Source organism: Aphis gossypii, chromosome 1 (assembly GCF_020184175.1).
Source record: "Aphis gossypii isolate Hap1 chromosome 1, ASM2018417v2, whole genome shotgun sequence".
NCBI lineage: Eukaryota > Metazoa > Arthropoda > Insecta > Hemiptera > Aphididae > Aphis > Aphis gossypii.
The window spans coordinates 74,539,066-74,565,556 of NC_065530.1; the positions used below are offsets into that span (position 1 = coordinate 74,539,066).

Below are 26,491 nucleotides of genomic sequence, written 5' to 3' on the forward strand. Positions count from 1 at the left end.
TTCATATTTCAAATAAATCATTGGATTGGAAATAAATGTATAAAAAGAATAACAACATAATGGCGAGTGGCTATAAGTGCAGCTGCAATTTAAAAAAATAGTTGATATCGACAATAATAATTAATCTGTCAAAATCGGTACATACACTATAATACCAGTAACACCACTCTTAGGTACTACTCAAAAATTCATAACTCTCAAGGTATCGTAACATATTATGTCAAATGCGCCTGGTGCCCTGGTGTCTGACTAGGTTAACGATATAGTCCACACAGTTCAATACAATGGTAAACTAGGGCTGATATTGAATTGGTTTCCATTTTACATCTTCTTCGTTCACTCATGAACCGTGTTTGTTTCGTTAGATTTTAAGAACATAGTCACAATATTAAATATTGAAATATAACTCTATATAGTTATTGTAGTTATTATTATCATCATTTTACCCTGCAAGTGTATTATGCTTACTTTATATATATAAAAAAAAAAAAAACTAGGTAATAAAACTAATGATTACACTCGTTCTTGCTATTACTAACAAGGTCGTTAAATATGTAACAGTTAACAATAAATTTAACTATTAAGGATAGTTATTTTTGAAACAGCTGTATAATAATGCCTTTAATGATTTAAAAATGCTAAATCATCACAGTATTCATATAAATTAGAGTTTGAAGTTTGCAGATTTAATTATTATAATTATTATTATAAAATAAATAACTAGAACGTTTAAAAATTGAAATAGGTAATAATATTAAAAATTGTTTCTGAAAAAATACAAATAATATTATTCTTTACCTACCTATATAATTGCTATAAAATGTAATGTTGTAATTATACATTATTTCAGTAATATGTAATCACTAATCACAACGAGTGAAATACACTGACAGATTTTTACTGTGTTCTACGTGTAAATTAAAAAAACTAAACGGTTTATGCTCGTTTTGCATTTGTTATAAAAAAAAACTATATATTCTAACTGTATACATTATATAAATAATACTAACTGATCCCGAACGGCGTTGCCCATGACAAATTAAATTTATATTAATTTATTTCGTTTTAATAACTCCGTTAAATATAAACTAGGTATACAGATTTTTAATACATTTATTTTGAGGGTTATTTTTTGCTATCAATATAATAGAAATAAATATATTCGTTTTTTCTGTGCCAAAAAATCCTTTTATGCACACGTTTTTAAAATGCAAATTTCGGAAAATCCTTTCTTAGTGTACCCCTTACATTATGGTGCAAAGTACCATAATAATTTAAAAGCTCTACCTATCAGAATTTTGGCTATATGTTAACTATGAATCAGTCAGTCAAGACTCCTTTTTTATAATATAAGGATAATATAATATAGAAAATATTATAAAAAAAAACGGAAAGGATTACAGCTCCACCCCGTCCCTACCCGGACAAGTTAGTTATACATACACCTTGAATCCTGATCACGATAAATGCATATTGCATACGATAATAATAATGTAATATATATTATTGCTTATTATGTATTATAATATTGCACAATAAATGAAACTGGCTTGATGCCTAGTACCAAAAATGCATTGTCTAAATACCAAATGAAGAGCGATATAAAAATAACAATAATCCTACTATTGTTACTATTCTCTTTTGTGCAATTTAACGTAGGTCAATTTGTCAGATGGTTTGTCATTGTATTCTATTATAATATAATGCGGGATCCGTAATTGAGCCATCAAAAATAATCTAGACTACATTTTATTATTATTGCGATAAACGGAATGATTGATATCATTTACGTATAGGACATTATAGGTGTATTTATCTATAACAATAAATGTATATGTATATTATAATGCGTATTATAATTATTTATTATTATATTATTGGTCAACAATATTTTTATAGTTGATCTATATTCACTGCACATTTTAATGCTACTTTATTCATGAAAATATAAATAGATGTTTAATGGCTGATATGCATATAATATAAATATATAGTTATACATATTGCAGGGTTGTAAAACATAATGCATGATGGCTATTGATGTCACTCTTTCGATTCTAATGGTGCATATATAATAAAATGAAATTGTATTATAATAAAATCATATTTTGATATAGCCCACGGGTAGATAATTTTATGTATACGATTATAATACACTAATCTAAAATACAAATAATCTTCAAGCAAACTTATTGTTCCCGACCATTCGTTAGCAATGCAAGTGACCTGTACATAGAGCTTACTGTTTTTTAAAAACTATCATACAAATTCAAAATACTCATCATTTATTTATTTGTATTATTATTACAATAAGAAACACAAATAATATAATGTTATGACAATTTGCTCACTATGGAAACATATAATATTATGCATAAAACCATTACTTTTCTCGTTCACTGCAACCATTGCACCGGTAATAGTAATAATGACATTTAAAATATATATTAGCTATTATTATTATTATTATTATCATCATCATTATCTTTATTATATATACACTGTAATCGGGCACGAACCGCACCCTCGGTCGCAAATGGGCTACCTACTATTGGTGGCGGGGTTGACGGGCATTAAAGTCACTGTAAATGACACCGAACTGCGATTCATGGGCCGTTAAACGCCCATCACGTAGCCACTTTCACGTCCCCTTGTCCGGAGTACGAATCGCCGTTTCATTCACACTATATTTTTACGCTTGCATAAAATGTTTTCTAATTAATTCGTAAATTGAATTATCTATTGTTTGCATTGCGGGTACATTAGTCTCTGTTTCAAGTGCATTATAATTGACCGCCTCTTGAGTAATAATATATATATATAATATAGTGTCATATATAAATCGTGTAAATAAATACTTCTGAGTTTTACGTATAATGCTCAAGCTCAGGCATTATGCAAAAAAACATGCTGTTTTGTTTTACAACAGTTGTAATAAAACAAACGAAGAAGCATGTACCTTTAAAGTATACATGCAAATATAAAACCGGTAAAAACGAATTGTTCTGCATTCGGTATAGGTATAACTACCTATATTTCACCGTTTTTGTTTTATTTATATCATTATAATATATTGTCTATCAAATTTATAGGTTTGTGAGTCATAGGTAATATTAATAATAAGTATATATAGGTACCTATAAAATATATACACGCGTATACATATGTGTATTATTGTACTTGCATTGTGTATATAATTATTAATTATTATTATATACAACGAGGACAGTATGGTCAAAAAGTTAACGGGCCAGTGGTTATAGATAGTATGCACCCAGTAGGGTATTAAAAGGGTTTTGTTATAATATAGTTTCTGCATGATGAAACATCGCAAGTTAACTTATGATTTTGATATTTGATCACCTTTATTAAATAAAATACCGGATGGCTGATTCAAAACATTAATCAATATGTTCATGACTGACACATGCTGTATAGTACACCCATATATTATAGCCTATATCGTATAATAAAATAAATACATAGTTACTGTCACAATACATTTTTTAACTGAAATTCTAAATGTTAAAATATATTTATCTATTTCTATTGTTTGAAAACACGGACTTTTGTTAAATAAAAAAGTTATAAAAATAATATTTCTTTTTTTTTTCTAAAATGATATAGTTTTATTTTATATTATGATACATCGTCTGTTCTTTTTCATCAGTCAGAATAGTGAATCGTGAATCATAAGATAACTGCAATTGTAATTAAATACAAATATTAAACAATGAACAGGAAATTATTGAAATGGCCTATGTTAAGGGTGCTGACTGCTGAGAAGAATAACCAATTAAAAATAAAGGTGTATATTCAATTATACAATTTATTATATTAGTATTTTAACTCGATTGTATTAAATTGTAGATCCATTGTCACATGTAAAATATTTAAATTGATTTATAATATTATTGGTTTATTTAATTTTATTTTTTTTGTTACTTTATATAGTTTTAGTTGAGTATTTGGGTAGGTAATAAGACAGTTAAGATAATTCAGCAATTATTTAGCATTATGTTACATTTATTTACGTTTGTCCGGTTTCGTCGACCTAATTTACATATAATTGCTGTGGTTATATAATATTATGAAGTGTCGTAAATGAATCTATTTGTATATAATATATGTAAACAATATCCACGTGTTTTCGGCTTAGACAGAGTATTATGCTACTTAAACAGTACATTCTTTCATAACAGGTTTTCGAAAACCATACGTCCAATAGCAATACCATAAGTGATGCGTCTTAACATATATTCTCAGTTACATTATTGTAATACACAACAGTAGCTCAACGAACGTACTGAGTTGTAATAATCTTACTATTTCGTGCTTTAAAGTTATAAATATAATATTATATATATATATATATATATATAAGTCTTATTTGAAACTATATAACCCAAGAACTAACTCAAACGGTATAAGGGTAGATCGAGTCCCACGATTCCGTACAACTCCGTTCCTGTAAGTACGTTGGTTCTTAAGACCCGACCATCGTGCATCCCTTATAATATCGTCTGTCGCCTTCATCGGTAGGTACTGTACAATACATACATAATAATGACGTTATGCTTTTTAGTCGTACTAATGTAACACATATGTATATACCTATCATATATTGGAGTCGTTGTACCGGGGTAAAATGATTATTATTCTTTTAAACAAAACGTTTTTAATTAAGTGCAATACAATACTAAACCAACCCAACCGATCAGGCCTACACGAGTATCATAATTCATGATATGCATAATAACGCATTGCAACTATAAATTATTATTGTGCGACTAGTGTGCCCCGAGAAAACCGTATCGGGTGTGTTATACATACATACATAATATGTTATTATTATTATGTATATAAACGCGTGTACGCGAAAAGTAGGCATTAAATCCCCGCAAACGATGCCGTGTACGCTATAAAACGCCGTGCGGGGTGATTTCTTATGTGCGCTGGCGCGCGCGCGAGCTCGCAGGTAACACCGAAAAGGCACAGGTATTACATTGCTATAAAAAAAAAAAGAAAAGAAAAGAAAAGGAGAAAAAAAAGGAACGAAATACAGTACACAAAAGGTGGCGCGACATTATATACATATATTATATATGTACATATAATAATATATATAACGTGTGTATAATGGGGCAGGGCAAGCAGCTGTAAATCGTCGAAATGGCTATGGAAATAACACGTCGTCGTTGTACGTTCTACCTCGCTCTACCAACAGCTACCTTCGTGTACACGAAACGCGCGCTCGAACCAGTCGTCGCCGTTCGACTACCCGGCAGCGTTCAGTTCTCGTTTGACTCTTGGCGCTGCACGTCAGACCTCCGCGCGCGTGCTCGTAACGTAGTAGGCAATAGTAAACGACGACGACGACAATAATAATAATTAACTTTTTTATTTAACAGTGCCGGCTATACCCGTATAGTTAATAATAATTATTATTTTTTTTTTTAATCGCGTATTAATTACAGTACCTACTGGTACACTCGACGATATTTTTATACGTTTCACGTTTATATATTTTAAATAGTTAAATTACTTTTTATCGATTGTTCACACACTCACTTTGTACTCCTATTCTATTTTTCGATGTGATGACACCGAATTTTTGGATACCATACCATCGACCGTCGGTGGATCTGACAAATGTACGAGAACATCAAACGTGAGTATACGATTATAATAAAATACTTAATATACTATTTGTACAATACGTGTTTTGGCTAACCTAAGAACCCACCAAAACATAGGTTATACCCACCGTAATATGTAGGTATACAATTCAATACAACGTCTTATAGTGTTTCATGTAATCAGTAGTCCACTTGTTTATTTCGCCAAAATTTGGAAGACAGGTATAGAATATTTTAATCGTACTAACCTGATATTAAATGTTTATCACAACCGACAAGTAAACCCAATATGGTATTTAGAAATTGATAAGGATTGCTTTTTTGGTCAGTTTCCTTAGGAAAACAATTGATTCTTTGCTTACAGTTTTTACAATCTGTAATTCGTTCATAATAAATACAATTAATGGTTATATAGAATTTAGATACCTTCATATTACTTCGCTTCAACCATCTCGAATGCTCGTTGGAAATATTGCCATATGATTTTTAACCATTTTACTAGTTAATTTGGGTGGAAGCGTGTATGGTGAGCTAATATTACATTCGAAACTAGAAAAATGTTGAGGTCACTATGTGACAGAACATTTAATGATTTTCCTGAGAATTTAAGATTATAATAGTTAAACAATATCTATGACTTCCCCTAGTCTAAAACTTGTATAGCGACATAGTGTAGATCAATAATAGCTTAGGGAGGAACCGGTATATAAATAGTGTATTGGGTATGCAAGGAAGCATGTTTAGACGATAAAAGGTAAAATAGTACTTTATAAGATGTTTTTATCATTAATTATTTAGTATTTACATATGCTGCTCAGACGTCAGTCAAATATCATTCTTACTCCGAGTTAAATGTAGCGAAACTGCAGTGTATTTACTCGTTTACGTGTAGTTGAATTCCCATACGTTTTAGGTATCATACGTAAATTCTTTAAGTTAATAAACAATTATACAATTACACACGTCTGTCAACTATAACGGTGGCGACTACTTCAAATTATAACCATTTTATAAATGACATTTTACCATATGGTCGGGGAAGCATGTCGCAGTAGGCTGTGGTGGTGATATTTATGAACTGCAGGGTAACATTTTTTTTTGTTTTTATTATTATTATTATTATTGTAACTAATAAGACGGTTTCTTGGCGCGTGCTCAGTCGAAGAATTCCATTACACATTGAATTTGAAATAAGTACGATCATCAGATAAGGATGTATTTGTGTGTTCCCGCACGTTTAGTCTATTGTATTGTGTTTCGTCCCGGCTGACGAAGGGCGGAATAAATTAGCACACGTTGAAAAACACACAGCCAAATGACTGGCAACGTTAGTGGCGCAAGTGTATAATACAGTGAAAATCATTATACGCTTTTCATTACGACGTAGTTATATCACCTACCCATACAAAAACGTAATTTGTCAATTCACGTTATCTTACAAATTGACAGTATTATAATATTATAATGTTTAAATTATAGAGATGTCTACTCCAATTATTCGTAATCTAAGGTTCAATTGATGTTTTTTATAGTAACGTAAAAAGTAAGAGTGATATAGGGTTAGGCAGCTAAAAATACTATAGGCACATACAAAATTATATTACTGTTTATTATTTACATTAGCATGATAAACATTGTTTGATTATGGTTATTTAAAAAAATATATTTTGATGAGCTTTTCAAATTTTTTTAATTGGTATATATATAACGTTACAAATTAATAATCATTATAAATTTATAATATAGTGTATAATATAGTGGTTTATTCATTTAATTTTTCATATGAGATACTGTTCGTTTAAGCAACAAACTGTCACGTGGTTTTCGTGGAATCCGTTAAGATTCGCCATTCGCGAAAATAACAATAATAACAAGATAAACAGCACAGACGTCGTGCAGTTTTAGGAAACGTTGTTTTGACAAAATTCTCGGTACAATGCTGATCTTTCTTTGGTGATTGTATTTGTGTAGGTATAAAATACCCGGTTAGTATTGGTGACCTAGGACATAGCTGCTACCTATATTTTATTATAATTTAACCGTAGTATTATAATACCATGCATATATTATTGTTATCAATACCTACGCTATCATTGTTATTATTATTATTCCCCGCAGAGCCGGTATGTTATAATTATTAGGTAAATTATAATACATAAGTAGCATAATATTATGATATCGGAAACCGATTTAATGTCACGGACCGCGGTCGAAACGAATCGTGCATTCGTAGGTATACGCCTACGGAAATTCAAACGGCGTTCCGGTTTTTGGTCTTAACCACTCGGTCAACCACTGCTGATTTTTGGCTGCAATAATAATAATTACGCACAGCGCCGTGGCTCCATTGTGCTCCGAAAGCTGGACCGCGGCAAGACCCCGTCGTCTGGGCTCCGAAAATCCCATACAACAATGCCACACACCGGACTGGTTTCCTCTCCACCACTCGCCCGCGTCGCGTCTAGACTCCGCGTCTCGTGTCGCGTATATATTATTGCACACGAATCTGGCGACACCGGAGGCAGTGGCGGCGTGGAAGTGGCGGCGGTGGTGACGACGGCTCCGGAACTGCCGCGCCCGGTGTATAATGCAAATGTACTTGTCAATCACGTCTCTCCGCGGACGCACAATGAGCGCGGTGGGGCTCTGTCGGGTGAAAAATACGCGTCGTTCTCTCCCCCAAACGGGTCTCTCGCTGGTGTATAATATACACTTATATATATATATATATATGTATATAGGTCTCTGCACACCTTAATATAAGTCAATTCGCCGTTGTCGTTGTTTGGCAGTTCTAAAAAAGAAAAAAAAAACTGTTCTCGGGCGAGGGACGTTAACAAAGTGTATACGCTCTAATTTTTTTTAAACACCTAAATTGAGCGGAAAAAGTTTATTTCTCAGCAATATTCATATTCTTTTCAATCTGGCACCATTTTATCAAATACCTCATTTTTCCCCGTGTCGTAATATATTCAGTTAATTCAATTCAAACACGCTATTTTAAATGTACGTATATTTCTATAAAAAACGTGTTAATAATTATTATTATACGAATCTCCGGCGTTTTAACGTCGGCGGCGGGGTAGACTTTAAACACCGATTTTTCGTCGCAAGTACACGTCACCTAAGATCGTATAGTTTTTAAACAGGTATTATCATACCACGAGATAATATCGTTATTAAAATTCGTTTCTGCTCGCTGTAGCGTCTACAGTCCGACTAAAAAGTCTATACGGGTAACAATATAGGTGTATGTGTATTAAACGTTTATTTTTCTCGTATCGCTTCGCTACGTTTTCGATCATTTTTCTTGGGCGTCAGACGCGGAATACATCTAATACGAAGTGTGCGATACCCGAGTCGTCGGCCGACACTGTATTATAATATAATATTATATTAGTGACGATTTTTGCACGCAGTATTTCGCGTTCAATGTAAGATTTATGACGCGCCTTATTGTAACGTAAATGGGCGTCGTCGTCACAACAACACGACTGCAGTACACTGCACACGTGCGTCTTTTGATAACGTTTCGTATGAATTATTATTATTTTTTTAAGGTCGCGTGGTGTGCGTGTTTGCGTAAGGAAGATTCGGTCTCGCGCGCGCGACCCGACACAATCGCCGTCCGACCTGGGCAACAGTTAGCCGTATTATATTATACGGGACACAATGTGTACGATATTATTATTATTATATAATGTGCGACGTGTCGCACAGCTGGACATTCCGCGATTATTATTATTATTATCATTATTCACGCGGGCCTACCCATGAGAAATTCGGTTTTGCCGGTGACCGGTGTACGGGTACGTACTATACAATGCGCACATTGTTGCGCGACTGCAGAAGATGCGCGCCGGCGGTCGCCCGGTCGCGGGCAACCGGTTTGCACTTTGTCGGCGCGGCGGTACCGCGACTCGGTGGTTTTTCGAGACCGGTCCGTTTGGGACGGTACAAAAAACAAATTAAATCAAAAACAACAAATCGAGTTAGACGACTATAATGCAATGATATATATATAAAGATGAGGTGGAACTGCGAATCGAAAAAACGAAATGGAAGGTGAATCCCGCCAAACGGTCGCTGCCATACCATACCATACCATAATATTATATTATTATTGTGTAGGTATGAAAACGTTTTATTATCCTTACCGACGATTATTAATGTTGTTATATTGAATTGCGATAATTAACTATAAAGTTTAACTCCCGTATTCGCCGTAGTCGATCGTCTCAAAAATTAATAATACGTGATTATAACAGTTTATGACGAGCGATAAACCAACAAATGACGAATCGCAAACGCAATTCAGACGAAACGTAAACCTAACGCACGTCTACTTCGAAACTCCAATAGCGCTAATCAAATATAATGCGTTTATACGAGTATCTATTTCGATACGAACTTTTCAAACAGTCAACTCAGTAATATCGTTTTATGGTTATTTTACTACAACCCCCTCATAAATCGTTCAATAATATCGTTACAGTACGACACTTCGCGATCGACTACATTAAATTCTTATGCCGTTGTCATTCGAACGAACGTTCTCGTTGATGTCGATTTCATCGATCGATAAAGAAAAAAGAGTTAAGCCGATTACCGATTATGCGTTTCGCAGACGTAAACTGGAAAGATTATACTCATCTCGACGACCCCTCCAGATATCGACCAATTACCGAGACGTATCAATATTATTATTTAAAACAGATTCGTATCTCGGAGCATCTCGAGCACGAAACAAGCAAAAGACCCAGACGTAAAAAAAAAAAAAACAACGAGTGCCGATTCAGCGAGAGTACGAGAGAGAGACAGAAAAAAAATAGAGTGAGAAGGAGCCAGAAACAAGGAGAACCGGTCCGTTACGATTTTTAAAACGTTATAAATAACGTTTTATGGGAATAAGAAAATCTCCGGGCCAATCGGGGCCAAACAACAGTGGTGGTGTGGCGAAAACTGGATCTCTCTCCCCCCGGGGGCACCCCATCACGGTTGCGCATTAAACACGCCGTCTTTTTTGTCTTTTCTTCGACCCTCTGTACACAACATATATATACACGTATAAGACCTATGTACACATATACATATATATAGTATATATTGTATAATAATGTTAACCTGCCGCCGCCGCCGCCGCCGACGTCGACGTCGACATCGACTGCAAGGGGATGCGACCCCCCGAACGTTAGTCGGAGTGAGCGAGGCGCAAAAAAAAAGGTCAAGTGAAGCGCCTTTCGGCCAGACAGAGGGGCAATCCACAAAAGATCAGACGTCTGGTTTTTTCGTCTCTTTTGTCCGGGATTTCCGAAATTTTTCCCATCAACCACCCCTCCCCCTCCGCTCGCCAAAACTGCACTCGTCGTTGCCATCGACTTAAATTTATGTATTTCGTTCTATACCACCGCGACCACTTTCGATGTATTATTCTACGCTATATACGTACCTATTATTATTATAATATAATATCGGAAGCGTATACCTACCCATATATAATACTATAAATGCGCATTCGATCGGGCAGTAAATTTCGAAAGTCCGACGACGACGACAGCGAGTCAGGTGACACCGCGAATAATAGGCGCTTACAAAGACATTATATATAGGTACATTATGTGTGTGCAGTGTCACTGCGCATCGGGGTGGTGACCAACAGTCGTAAAATCCAGACTGTTATTGCGGATTAAAACACTTCGCGGTGCGCATATCGTAATGTAAATATGTGTGTGTGTGCGTGCTCGTATGGCGGGGAGGGATAGGGCGCACCGACGTCTTGGGGCGTACACCCTTTGGGAAACTAGTCCCGGGCCGACCATATACGTGCATATTATATTTATACGTATAGGTTCGGTGATATACTATGGCTCCTCTGCCTCTGAATTATAATAATATATTCATTCCGATTTCGTTTTTACATAATAATATGTGGATAGGGTACCTACCTATAGCATACATATTGTTATTGCGTATATTATGTATATGTAGATTATAGAGGTACCTATATGTGGCGGCGGCAAATTAGTACGATCATTGTGTTTGCAACATAATAATATTATTTAGATTTAGCCCTCCCAGATCGCGTTTGTTTTTTTCTCACATGTAACGTCTATACCGCACACCACAGTCCACGAAGTCGTTATCAAAAACCGAATGACTAATAAAATAAATTATGTACCTACATTTGTACCTATAACCGCAGAGAGTAGAGATGCTTAGTAAATTATAATACCATACCGAATGTTATTATTCCGTTGGACACTCTGTCTCTATAGGCCTTACACAATGTCGGAGGGCAACGCGTGGCATTGAGATTAAAAAATAAATTGATTTGAAACTTAGATTTTAATTTTGACGAATTTATTAATAACTTATCGAAACCTTAAATAATTAATAATTTCAAATATTTTAACTAAATTATATTTTGAATAAAATGATGTATGGGTACTTATATAATAATTTGATCGTTTCACTATTCGAACAATTTTGATAGAAGTCTTTTGACAATTTATAAGTTATTAATCATTTAAATAAATATAACTTTTTTCGTTACCTAAATAACTATAATCTATACTATTAATATACTATACTCACATATTTAGATATATAATAATATGATGATTATGAATAATTTTATACTAAAAAAAATTTTCAAATGTTGGTTAGAAGAAAAGTTATTACATAGTTACTATTTATAGTTTTCAGCTATAACTTGTGTACCTATATACATAATACATATATATTATGCATATAATACTATACTATAGAGCTAATTAATTTCATTTTTTTACGACAACAAAAATAAAAAAACAGAAGTTACGCTTTGTATCAGAGTAGACAGTAATTTATACAACTATATAGCTATAATATGTTATATTTTATTATTAGTTGGTAACTAATAATTTTTTTTTTCGTAGCATGCGATTTCGTAGAATTGAAGTTATGCTGTTTGGCAATTGCGATAAAATTCCTGAGACGAAAAAAAATAATTCGAGTTTCTTTAAAATTCGGTTAGACTCTTCGAATGACATTTCAGCTGCTGTATATGCATATACCAGGTACAATAATATACATGGGGTGTTTTTTCTTAAAAATACGTTCATATATATATAATAACGTTCACAATTCACGAGATTTTCAGAACATAATGTCGCGCAACGGACGGGCACGCTTCTTCTTTCGTATATATATATATTGTTACCGCACCACGCAGCAGATGGTCTATACTTGGATGGATATGCCAGGTGGTATGGTTCGCTATCCTCAGATTTGTCCTTTAACCCCGTTCCTTGCGATTTGGCCATCGGCATTCCGCCAAAACGGTTTCGGTATCATAAATGATATTATACCCAACCTACCAACCTATACCAATAAAATATATGTATTATATACATATCACACACGGTCTCGGCATATATTTAATCGTAGTAATGCGATCCGAAACGGAAACGTACAAATTACATTGCGAGCGAGTACCCAATATATAGTCGCATTGCATTCGTATAATATTATTTTACCTATATGGGCACGTGGACCGGAAATAAACACGGGATTTTCGTCCGCACCACAAGAGAAATAAAAAACGGTTATTGACGTTTCTATGGGCTAATTCGGACACCTTCGGCCGCAGCGGTATAAATGCGCACTCCCCTGACGTAACGGATACGTAATTATTATATTAAACGCGCGCAAACCGCGGATTCGGTATTAGTATATATTATGTATAACAATGATTACGAACGGATACGTTTTGACCTTAGACGTTCTCACCATGTCACATATATATTATATACGTCTTAATGTTTTTTATTTTTATTATTATTATTATTTAAACATGTGAGTAATATTTATAAATTCAACTGCTCCGTAACCGAAACCGCGTGCGTATTCTGAGGGGGAGGAGGTGAAGTTGAAAATACAATACGCTCCAAACACCGCTTAAACTACTACTGTAATATATACCTATGTATGTTTTATTTTGGCAAAAACAATTCATTCGTTCTTTTCGAGCTCGAGGAAATGAAAATATGATATGCGTAATCGATACTTAAGGAAATAAAAAAAATCATATAACGATAATAATAAACGCACGCCAAGAGGAAGTACGATTATTTAATAACTTGAAAGAGTTATGTTTAATGTATTCAATACAGTTGTACGATAATGTTTCATTTAAAAACGCTTTAATTTTACCTGTAACATAGCTATATTTCTATAAGATTTATATTGTGGACTATTTTTTTTTAAATAAAAGGTTCGTGAATATTATACAGGGTGTATCTTGTGTCGTTCAAGAAAAAAACCTGAAAAAATACTTGTTTCTCATACGAGTTGTTTGTTTTATAAATAATGGGTACTATGTATGCTTAAATTATTCAATATCTTTTGTCGTTTAAAAATAAAAAATACATGTTTCTTTGTTTGAATTTTATATGAGACATTTTTTTCATAATGATTTAATATTTTTTAAGCAAGATGCAGTTATTTTACTAACAAAATATCAAAACAATTTTTCCAAAATACAATTATTCTGATATAGAGCAAATTTTTCTGAAAATGGTTATTTATTAGGTACTTTTTGTTAATTTTTAATAACTACGACCCTTTTAACATTTTAAACTTTAATTTACTAAAATTATATATTAAATAGTTATATCTATATAATAATACATTTTAATACAAATTATTTATTTAAGTTGAATAATTTATATGTTTATATACATATATTTAATTAAATTGTATACATAAGAATATACAATTTTAACTTTTTAAACTTAAATTTAATGAAAGATGAAAAAAATTTTGTTTTTTTTTCTTAAAAATATATATATACAATATATTTTTGAAGTTTTATTACTTTTTCCCGCTAAGTGTTCAAATACCGAGTTCTATTTCTATATACCTATTCCTACGTTTTAGAGTGAATGAAGGAGACTGTTATGGATAAATTTATTTTGAAGGTGAATAGACTAGTACCTATGTTTCAGTACCCAGTTACATGCGTTTCGCAAAATAATAACTACATAAAAAAATCCACTGACCCTATACTTTGCACTCACATATGTATTATTCAAATTCAAATCGAACAAAAATAACTGAAAAACATTTTCTATAAACTCAAATGTCGAAATGTATACATATTCTCGTAAATTGCGTATCGAAAATCGAAAATTGGTGGAAGTAATGGCATTTGACATATTGACAACCGTTCAAATACGTTATTAGAAATCCATTTCTTTTTCTGATACATATATGACACAAGGGATCTGCAGACCATAACGGTATATATATATTATGTTATATATACAATATACCTAATAATAATACAAATGTTTTTATACACAAACGCATGCGATGTGTAGTGATCATCTGTATATGCGCTGTGTCCTTTAGAAATCGTTTTGATCCGCATTGTCGTCGACCAGTGGGCAAAAACCGTTTACAATAAATAATAGAAGAACGAGCATTTTACTTTTGCACTTACACATATACAGTAAAGTGATTTAATAAAGGACCAATAAAGTGTAAACATTTGAAAATAAATTCTGTGACAGTAAATAAAGACGTTTCTTCGTATTGTAGGATACCTACGCGTATACTTGGGTGAAGATGTCCTAACAACATTTCGACAATATTGACGACATTTAGGACGGTCTTTAGAAAAATAATGGTTTACGGCTTCTTACACTATAATAATATATTGAATACGTTTCGACTGCCGGACTGCTACAGCTGGACATTTGAACCAAAATGTATACAATCGTTAGTCGTCCTAATCTCACCTAACCTATAATAAAATATAACATAATGACAAAAATTATTCATAGTTAATATATCATAATTTATTGTACCTATAGCATTGCACCATTATACATTAGAATCGTTTCATTGAAAAATTAAGAACCATTATATTATTATTATTTTTATTATTCATATTTAGGAATATAATTTTTTTAAATATTATATTCATTTATGAGTGCATAATACAATATGCAATTTAATTTTTGCACTTTATGCATTTTCAAAAATGGATGTATAAAATACGTATTCAACCACAAACGTTGGTTATTAAATATAATAATAATAACGAAACCATGTAGAAAAATATGCGGGACCCCTATTAATGATTTATAAATTCAAAGCTATTCATGTCGGTAGAGGTATAACGATCGTTACAATATTTGAATACAAAATTATTAATACCTACATTTAATACATTTGTATGTTTTACCGTCATTCCTAATGCATAACAATAATATGACGTGTATTCAATTTCAAATAATATTGATGGTCGATTTATAAAAAAAAAAAAATTGTTACTATACCTACTCAAAAATTGGTCTCATAATGAAATAGTTTTTTTATAAAATTTGAATTTATACATTGTTTGAGTACCTATATTCTTTTCGCACGATGCGTTCCTTTATACGTAATATTATAATGACACATAATTACTATAATTTTCTCGCATACGAAAAATAAAAAGAATGAAAAAACATCTTTAAATTATTACTGCACGAATATATGCCGTACCTCCGGTGGCGTGGTGGGCACTTCCTGGATGATTTCTCCGTTGCCGCTCTACACTATATCAATTATTAATAATATATCGTGTGACAAGTGTCCCAAAACCGTCGTTACCCGGACGTAAGACACCGCTCGACGTCATCTACTGCGACGGATAACATCTCAAAAACGCTCTTCGTAAATTCTCGTTGTTGTTTCATTTGCGTTTTCTCACAGTCATTATTTAAAAACTCCGAAGTGGAAAAAAAAAATAATACATATTATTATTAAATCCAACGTCCACCGTGCGCGCATTACCCCGTTTGATCGATTAATCATATCGACAGCATAATATAATATATTATTATCTGCATCATTTATAGACTCCCCGACAATCATCTACCTCTATAGGCGAAAACAAACAAAAACGAATCCGCAAAACAAGTACGCGAACATGCCTCGGGGTGGCATGTGTGTATACTATTATGATTATGATTATTACCATTATTTACCTCTATACCATCACTGTTTCAATAGCTAAACATTCATAGTGCATGACTAGTAATTTTTCGGATAAATCCGATCGATTGTGATGCCGATCTCTGCAGATGCACCCCATCCCTCTCGGAACAATATTGCAACGTATTATATTATAGGTACTGCGCGGCGCCATACTTAATAATACTACGTTATTCGATATTCGGAAATGTATAACCGTAATACGGGAGTACGACGGTGATGCGGGGTATATCAGGGTAGGGGGTGGAAAACGTTAAAATTAGCATGAGGGTGTTTACTGTCCGCTGCAAGTCTAATGTGGCTTAAGTACGTGTCGGTGAGCTTTAATATAATATTATAGCGTTTCCTACTCAGCACACACGCACGAAAATGGAGTATCGAACCAACGGCGTTTCCGGTCCATGTAAGCATGCATCGTGTGCCTGATGGATGTTTAACATGTATATATTATTATATTATAAACGCGTCCGCGATAACGGCTTGGGCCTGAAGTGTAGTACCTTTACTGATGGTGGCATTCAAATTTTCAGTGACGGATCTGACGTAAAAAAAAACATAAAATAAATATAAAAGTGAAAAACACGCCGTAAACCACCTGCGCCCGCGATCGCACACCTGTTTCGGACGTCCGAGACTCAATTTAACACGATGATTTCCAGCGCTATTGTTATATCGGTTTTCACCATTGCCGCCGTCGTCGACCGTTCTGCTGTTAACCATCAACGCCATATCCGTCCACGGCCGACGGGGGGGCCTCGACTGATGGGACATACGGCAAATGGCCATACACATAAAAAGCCAAAACCTTTACGATAAATAACACACCTACCTGTGTATAGTAAATGTGTGTCGAAAGCAATTTATCCGGTCTTTATAATTTAAGACGCTATATGAGTTCATTGAGCAATTATTATTATTATGATTGTATAATATATAGTTTATACGCACACCTATCCACCTTGTCGCTATAATTCTTATATTGGTCTTAAGAACTTCCGACGACGGTTATACACTAATTTACGAGCGCCGACAGGTCCCCCCAAAGAAAAACGGATTTCATAAACGAAATAACCGTCGAAACCGTTTTCCATCCCAATCGATTAATCGTTATTGTTTACGTTATTAATGTTGTAATTATCAAATAATATAGTAATATACCTAAATTAAGTTAAATTATTTTTTTTATTATTATTTAACTGACGTTTTATCGAAACATTTTTCCACGATTACGATCCAAAATATGTTTACCGAAACTCATATGATGAAGTATAATATTATGTTGTATATATATATTATAGTAATAATAATAATAATAATAATAATAATATAATGTTCTACATCTGAGCGCAATAAAATTTTATTACAGTTATTAGGAGTGTTTGAAAAATTTGAAAATTGTGATCTTTTTTATGTATTATTTGTCTCATATGTTCATATGAACACATGGACTAGAAAATATAATTATGGTAATATCAATCAGCACTAATATGTTTTTCAACTTTTTATTACTATTATTATTTACATGTATATTTTGTACATCAACATGGTTATAAATAAATACACAACCGCATAAAAATGTGTGTATAATAATTACATGTTATCGATCCGACTTTTACGAGTTTACATATCATTGCCTTATAACCATAATAATTAGCAACGTATAAATAACGATATACACGCATACATTATGTTAATCAGAATTTTATATTTTGTAGTTTTTAGGTACAAATGATACAAATACGAATAATATGCAATCATTGTAAATGTATTTATGATTAGTTTATAATAATATTATTTATATCTTAACGTATTTTTTTTGCATATTATTGCATTTATTCACGCGGCCCCATTATTATTTTAGTCACTGTAATCATACTTAGAACACTGTCAAAGTAATTTAAATTGTGTATGTTCAGAACATTAAAAATAATCGAAATGTTATAAAGATTTAATTAAAACAATTATTTTTATAAGAACAATAAGAATAATATTCATATCATAATATTTTACGATTTTTTTTAGCATCTTATTATATTATTTTAGTAATTAGCCATTATGTATATATAAAAAATAAAAGTCCAACTTAAACTAGGTCAGCCGAGTGCAAAAAAACGATGAATATGAAAACCTGAAGAATATTATCGGATTGTTAGTTAAGTATCATTTACGAATTTACGATTCTTCAATGATAATGTATTACAAAAAAATAATAATAAGATATACCTAGGTAGATATTTATAGTTATAGTATGATGTCGTATGCGTGACAATGCCTGCAGTTTGTCACGTATCGCGTAACGATATTGTTCTACAGATTTTATTGTAATTAGATTCATTGGGTCTTACCGCGGGGTCGTGAAAAATTATTCAAAGGGTATCCGTTTTTGCTCTATTATTATTATTATTTTATTTTTTTGTATCAGTTTTTATTTCCGCACGAACTGATTACTGATTTACGACGGTTGATCGCTCACAAAAGACACGAAAACGTTCACAAAAGAATATGTCTAAGTGGCCCGGTTAGGAATCCATGGGAGAATATATATCGGTATTATTTTGCGTTGAGGACGGTACCTGGAAATTTATGAGCTAGGTGCAAAGGGGTTAGGCGACTTTGAAAGGGAGAATCGAAAAAACACCGACTTGTTACCGGGTACATGTATAAGTATATATATGATGTATCTCGTCGCGGAGATACGATGAAAATGGCGACAAAGAAATAGCGTGGCGTGTACGGCACCGCACCTATTGTTCTAGGGTGGAAAAAATGGACGAAAGAGTATCTATTTTTTTCACATATGTGATATGTATAAATGCATTTTATATATACCTACCCTCGAAATAGAGCGGTTTTTATTCCACCGCACTCTGCCGCCACTGCTGCCGCTGTCGTTCAGTGGCAGATAATATGCTAATAAGTCACTCGCGTGTATATACCGCACGGTTGTCAGGGCGACGGACTGCGGTATAGATCATTTTCTAGTTTCCAAACGACTAAATCGGTTATGGGCCGATACGCCGCTTACGTGTGCATATATGCTAAGTAGGCGATAAACAATGCAATTCATATTCCGGAACCGCCTGTAATAAATAAATAAATAAATAAATAATGACACTAACCGGAAACCTGGTGCAGTGCCTAACTGACGTTTGTTATTATCTCGCCGTGTTGTTTTTTTTTTTTTTGATAATTTTACCTCTGTTTCTATTATGGTTAATTGTATAACCGAGAGTTTGCCTAATTGACTGGTTTGTATACGACAGTGATTGACAACCAAGAAAAACGAAATAATTTACACCGCAATAACGTGCAACGTGTGATTCGAATACCTACTCTATGATATAAAAAAAAAACCCCCCAAAACTTTTTCGATAGTGTTGTTATTCATGCATATTTTTTTGTTTCTCACACTTACAGATAACCGTCGGCAATGTTAAAGTGGACCGTGGCCGGACAGAGGGGCGGGGGAACGGCGTGGAGACAGACGGCCGTGGTAGACGAGTCACCGCAGTGTTTTTCGGAAAAGCCACGGCGAAGACGACCGTCTAGGATGTCTGGAAAACACGACAAAGAAAACGCCGAATGCCTGGTAAGTTATAATTTATTACAAACAAAATTTACATTTTATTCACTGTCGAATAATGCGCAATGGACATTATATTATACAGAAAATAATATAAATATTTAATATATAATACATATAATCCGTATATGTCAAGACGGATCAAGGTTATGGAATTGAAAGGATTGAATATGTTTAAAATTTAATATAATACAACCCAAAGAAATTGATTTTGTTTTCGATAAGTGGTATTTTAATACACACAGTGAGTAGATATGATGTATCAAAAAGGTTGTTAAGTGTATGCCATAACCGTCTGAAAATCAAAAAAGTCTTGTATACCTATTATATCTACATAAATATATTATAAGAGGTTTTCCTATTTATTCTGAAGTCAACGCCCCAACCAGATTATTTTTAAATCCCTAAGGAATTTCGTAAAAAATTTTAAGCATTGATATTGAGCATTATTACACATATTACAATAATATATATCCGTTTGTTTCACAACAATCCGATACCTTTAACGATTTAACAGATCGTTTTTTCTCTTCAATTTTTGTGTATTTTCTATATGCCAACTCCTTCGAAAATTGCTACTAAAACTGTTATATTTTTGTTATTCATAGGACGTGATGACACCGACATCGAAGACGTGTCGCCGACGACGCAGAGAAAGCTTGAGAGACGTAAGCAACCACAACAGCCCGGCGGCGGCAGTGTTGCAAATGTCGCCGGGCAGCAGACGAACAAAAAGTCCCTGCACGGAAGTCCATTGGATGCCTGTGCAAAAAAGGTGAGATGAGACACTACATAATAAACTATCGCATTGCGCTATAAAACAAGTATGATGACTGATAAATCTTTGTAATAGAATGTTATTATTTTGTGACTTACAAACGGTCATTCGTTGTCATGAAAATAAAACTGTTGCACAACCGCAGGGCTAGTTTTTACAGAGGTTATTTAGGGCACCAATACAGTAATACCTTACCTAGGATAAGATGTAAAATTTAGGAACTCGGTCGAAATTTAAAGAAAAAAATATCAGTGTGCAAAAATAAAATTGTTAGTTTTAAAAAAATAACAAAAAATTATATACGAGTGTATTTAATTAACTGTTGTGATGATCTGAAGTTGCACGATACATTCTATCGTCTAATCGTTATCGAATATATGACAGAATATAAATCGCAAATAGTTGAGCACGAATAAACCGCACAATTATCTACTCGCGTTTACCGGAAACACGCGATATTATTTCGTCAAACGCGTAATAACTTTATTAATAATACATAATATCTAAAACCGCACGCAATTACATCAAACGCGACATGGTAGATTTACCAGTGTAATGGTATCATTTACACGATAAACGCTTTCTCGTATGTTTTTTTTTATTATGTCGGCATTATTATTTTTGGATTTAATGACATGTAGAACGTTAAAAATTAATATCTCTGTAAATCCAAACTATGCAGACATGACAGGATTCACACATACCCATGAAAAGAACTTAATATGTACCTACATAGCGGGGCCTGTAGATAATCCGTTTAGTACACGTAAACAATATCATTTAATTTTATTTCAAATTAAATGTTAGAATGACATAAATGACAACAAAGCGTTTGAAGTGACCTTTAGTTACAAGTAAAAAACATTTTATTTACTTTTATCAGTATAGTTCTGGAATGTATTATTACGTTGTTCCGAGACTATCGCCGTTAACAATATATTATATAGGTAATACTTAAAACAACTATAAATTATTTTACGCTAACTGACCCTTTAGACATTGCAAAAGTTATTCTAAAAAACTAAAAAAACCATCGATGCATAATTTAAATTTTTTATAAGGCGAAGTTTCGCCTTATGCTCTCATCTTAACTGGCCGCGCGTTTACATTCGTTTACACACTCGCATAAAAGCTTTCTTCTTAATCTCCTTCCGATCAGAGTGATGGTTCTCGTCCGAAGTCGCACTGAAACAGTTCGGGACCTCGCTTTGGCCATTAATTACAAGCGCGTGTCGAGGTGCCCGAAATTAAACCGTTGTTTTTTTAACCCGATATTGTTGTTCTGCCCCGCAGACGATCCGGCGACGATTTATGTTGGACGGACGAAAAAGTGAAACGGAAAAAGCCGTGTACGGCTGACCACGTGATCTCAACGGCGTTCGCGGCCGTCGCGACGTTCGCCGCCTCCTCCGCGGCAACAACGGCGCCGGCGGAAATCGCCTGTTCCGTTACCGCCGCCGTCACGTCCCCGGCCGACGAACAGCTGTGCGTGTCCATGTCCCCGGCCGAAGAACCGGTTCAGCTGTCGCACAAACGTTTGCCCGCTCTGCCGACGGTTCGGTCGCGCAGCCCCGGCGACCTGCGCGCGTCCAGGCTGATCGATCGGTACGTGGATCAGATCCGCATGGAAGACGTGACGTTCGGCCGCGGCAACCGCGATCGGCTCAGCATCGTTTCGCCGCTGGCCAAGCGACTGGCCGACATCAGGTTGCGACGATCTCCCGGCCAGACGGCGACGCCGACGACGACGGCGACGGAGGCCTGCAAACGAAAACGGTCGTTGTCCGACAGCGAAGACGATTGGCCGGCGACGCGCACGCCGATCGCCGGCGGCAACAAACGGCCCACCGCCGCGTGGTGGTGGCAGTGCTCGGGCGGCGGCGGAGGTCTCACCCTGCCCGACGGCCTGCCCAGTCCGTTCCACTCGACGCTCGACCGTCGCCGCGTCGGCGGGCCACTTCACCAGCGGCGGACCGGCACGCCCAGCCCCATAACGCCGCTCCGCCGGCAGTCGGCCGCCGACGATTCGGACGACTATTGGAAGACGCCCGTCGGCCCGTCGCTGGCCACCGGCGTCCGCGCCGACCGGCTGCTGTCCACCACGTCGTCCACGACCGTCGACGACGAGATCATCTGCTGCAGCGACCCGCGCAGCCCGGCCGTGCTGGACGAAACGTTCACGCTCAAGTCCCGCAGGTGTCTGTCGTTCGTCTCTCCGCCGCCGTCCGACTCGCCGGCCAAAAAGCGGAACCGGAAGTCACTGAAAAAACCGTCTTCTGCCGCCGCCGACAAAGGTGCGTTATTTATTGAAAAAACACGAATGATTCGTGACGTTTAATGTTCTAATCACAGTAATCGTGCACAAATTATATTACGTTAATTTAATTTAATTACGATGCGTTTAAGTAGATGATCCGCACCTGAATAAGCTATATTGTTGAGGTGGGGTTAATGAGTTATTAATAATATATATGAAAAGTGAAATTTTAGATTTGGATCGTAGCGATAAATTCGTTGGTTCAACAACGATGATGTGTGTTTTTTTTTATTTTTACAAAAATAATTCTTCGATATTTAACTTTGAATGTGGTTTCTAGTTTAACAAATTGGATTTTTTTTTCGGTGAATTATATACAATAATGATACAAACTATAATAGAGCTTGTCATGAAAAATACGCAGAATTTTATTTAAATTGAGTTTTTGATTTTTTTTTCTAAAGTTTTTCATTACTATTTTAGTCACAATATATATGTATTTAATGTTAAAAATTGGATTAATTCGATGTGATGATAATTTAACTTATAAATGTATAAATATTATTTGCTCCTTTTTACATTTTAACTATGGAAATCAATTGATGAGATTTGGTCATGCTTTATATACTATAGCCGAACACGATATTACTTTGAAATAAATTCAATGTGATTTCAATAAAATATTTTTGTTTTAGCTTCCGGCCTAGAGGTATCCATTGAATTGAAAGACTCAACTCACTTAACTGTATTACGTAAGCATATATATTAATTATACTCGTTATAATCACTATTTTAATTGCATTGTTTAACAAATAAATTTATGATTGCTTTTGGTTTAGTTAAAAGAGGCAGAAATCTGGTATGTGCAGATGGTGAACCGCCAAACACTTATATAAAGGTAAGTTTGCGCCATTGTTTATTGAAATTGAATATAAATTAACTTGATATTATTACCATATAGGTGTACTTAGTACCCGGTAAAGGAACTTGCCACAAGACCCGAGTACGGCACAATTCTACCAACCCTCGTTTCGACGAATCTTTTTCCGTACCACTCTCCGAGGAAGATCAAGATAAAAGAATATTAATATCCGCTTGGCATCGAGACAGAATGAAAAGGTAACATTACCGGCAAACACATAATACTTAATAATAGATTGTTTTAAATATTACGATATTTTAAAATAACGGTTATTTTACATTACTATAACCCAGTATACAATTTTTCGTATAAGCCCCTTTTAATTTTTAATTTATTCCGACATTCATGATTTCAATGATTAATAATATAATATTAGGTGCCGGCTACGTAAACTTGAATATTTTACGCGATCCAACTTCAACCTTAAACACACACACACACAGACGCGTTCACATTATTTACGCTCTAAAAAGTTTAGTAAATTAAATTTTTAAAAGTTAAGATAAGGGTTTATGTTTTATCTGAAGTGTATATCAAAACTTAAAAAACACTCACACACACGTTATATATTGTATGTTTACGACTTTTGGAGTGAATTTAGAAACGTCTTTCGAGCTTCTCGTCAGTTTCTATTTGAGAATTGATTGTTATTGTTTCACGAAACAACCATTATATATATGCGAGCGTATTACGGCTGACGTTCAATTTTAGCCGTCGATGTTTTATAATATACAACATGCGCCCATCCAATCCTATTACAGACTTTTATAATAAACTCGGCCGTATATGATGGTAACGCTACACACGGTTCGTGTTTCTTATCGAATCCAATAAGCTCGCTACCGTTTTCACGAAGATTATCCAATTTTCGGTGTGCATTACCGACGAAACATTATTACATATATAGCTAGTATAGTAATTGAAAATTATAACGACACGTTGCGCCATGAACTTTCGATCCATAGTCTCTGTTGACCGGTACGAAACGTCCGATATATTTTATTTTATAGCGTTAAAGGCGAAGATAATTAAATATTAGTCATCCGGATGAGAGATGGGCCAATGGAATAAACGTAATATCCAACAAGAGATCGCTTCGGGTACTCTAGGACAAATTATTTTCTCATCCGCCGAAAAATTGCGTCACTCGAATAAAAAGACCCCTGGAAGATTTTGCAGGCAAAACATCACTCACGCGTAATAATCAGCAGCTTTTATAATAGTTTGAACAACACACACATAAAACGATATACAGGTCGGACGCATTGCAATATTGTTCGGCATTACGATGATTTCGTCCTGTACAGGGTGTTGGTATTACTAAACTTAATTGTAAAAATTATCAATCTTGATCATCCCTATTTTTGGTTTAATAATGGATTTATAAAATTAATTATATTTGGAATATTTAAATTCACTCAAATACCATAATTTCAATTTTCTTGAAATCTTTTATATTACTTAATGAGTGTTCTGTGAAGAAAATTTTTTTTTCAAATTAGGACCTTTTTTACTGCAAATGAATCATTTTTTATATATATATATTTTAATGTACTTAATTAAAAATTTGAGCGATTAATTTTTTAGTTATTAAACTTTTGTTGTGAGTGAAGTTTGTTAAAAATAAATACCTTTGAAAATGGTTTTCAAAAATACAAAATATAATAAATAACTTATTACTCGATAACACTAAAACATACTTACTTAAAAATTACTCATCTGAATCTCAATATTGGTACATCAATATTTTTAGAAAATGTATCCGTTAAATAATTTGCTGTTGAAAATAGAGGTCTTCATTTTAAAAACAAAGTGTTTAACTGAACAGAACTTCTCCTTAAGTAGTAAAAAAAATTCAAAAATTAAATTTATAATAAAAATAATGAAATATTGAAGAAAAAAGAGGTGTGCGTGCTAAGTGAATCACTCTGTATAATGAATGTACGAAATTCTATTCACACTTAATATTATAATGGTATACCGTTTGAACACCATTTTTATATAACATATATAAGTGACGGTAATTGTTTGTGCAAACTTGACTTTACGTTCGTCGATAAAAGAAGGGTTGTGCCGTAATAATAAAATAATATTATAATATTCATTATTCTTCAGCATACGTGTTTTATGTGTGTGTGTGTATGTGTGCAACAATAATATTTTAACTACATGGATATTACATACCAAAGCGTTGGTTGCGTCATATTTTGAAACGGTCCCAGCGGCGGAGCGTCAAGTCATATTATATATCATTATTAAACTATAACACTCGATCGTGTGCATTTAC

General features: G+C 34.1%; 1 protein-coding gene across 3 annotated transcripts in view; it reads left to right on the forward strand.

Moving 5' to 3' along the window:
* Positions 1-5,261: 5,261 nt before the first annotated feature.
* LOC114119953 (uncharacterized) overlaps positions 5,262-26,491 on the forward strand; it is a 55,547-nt gene continuing 34,317 nt past the window's right edge. For all 3 annotated transcript variants that reach the window (XM_050198223.1, XM_050198224.1, XM_050198222.1), the window contains exons 1-7: positions 5,262-5,671; positions 20,082-20,253; positions 20,856-21,022; positions 22,319-23,319; positions 23,978-24,034; positions 24,122-24,180; positions 24,244-24,401. In XM_050198223.1, coding sequence (XP_050054180.1) covers positions 20,095-20,253; positions 20,856-21,022; positions 22,319-23,319; positions 23,978-24,034; positions 24,122-24,180; positions 24,244-24,401 — 1,601 coding nt within the window. In that variant the 5' untranslated portion in view covers positions 5,262-5,671; positions 20,082-20,094. The remainder of the gene's footprint in view (positions 5,672-20,081; positions 20,254-20,855; positions 21,023-22,318; positions 23,320-23,977; positions 24,035-24,121; positions 24,181-24,243; positions 24,402-26,491) is intronic.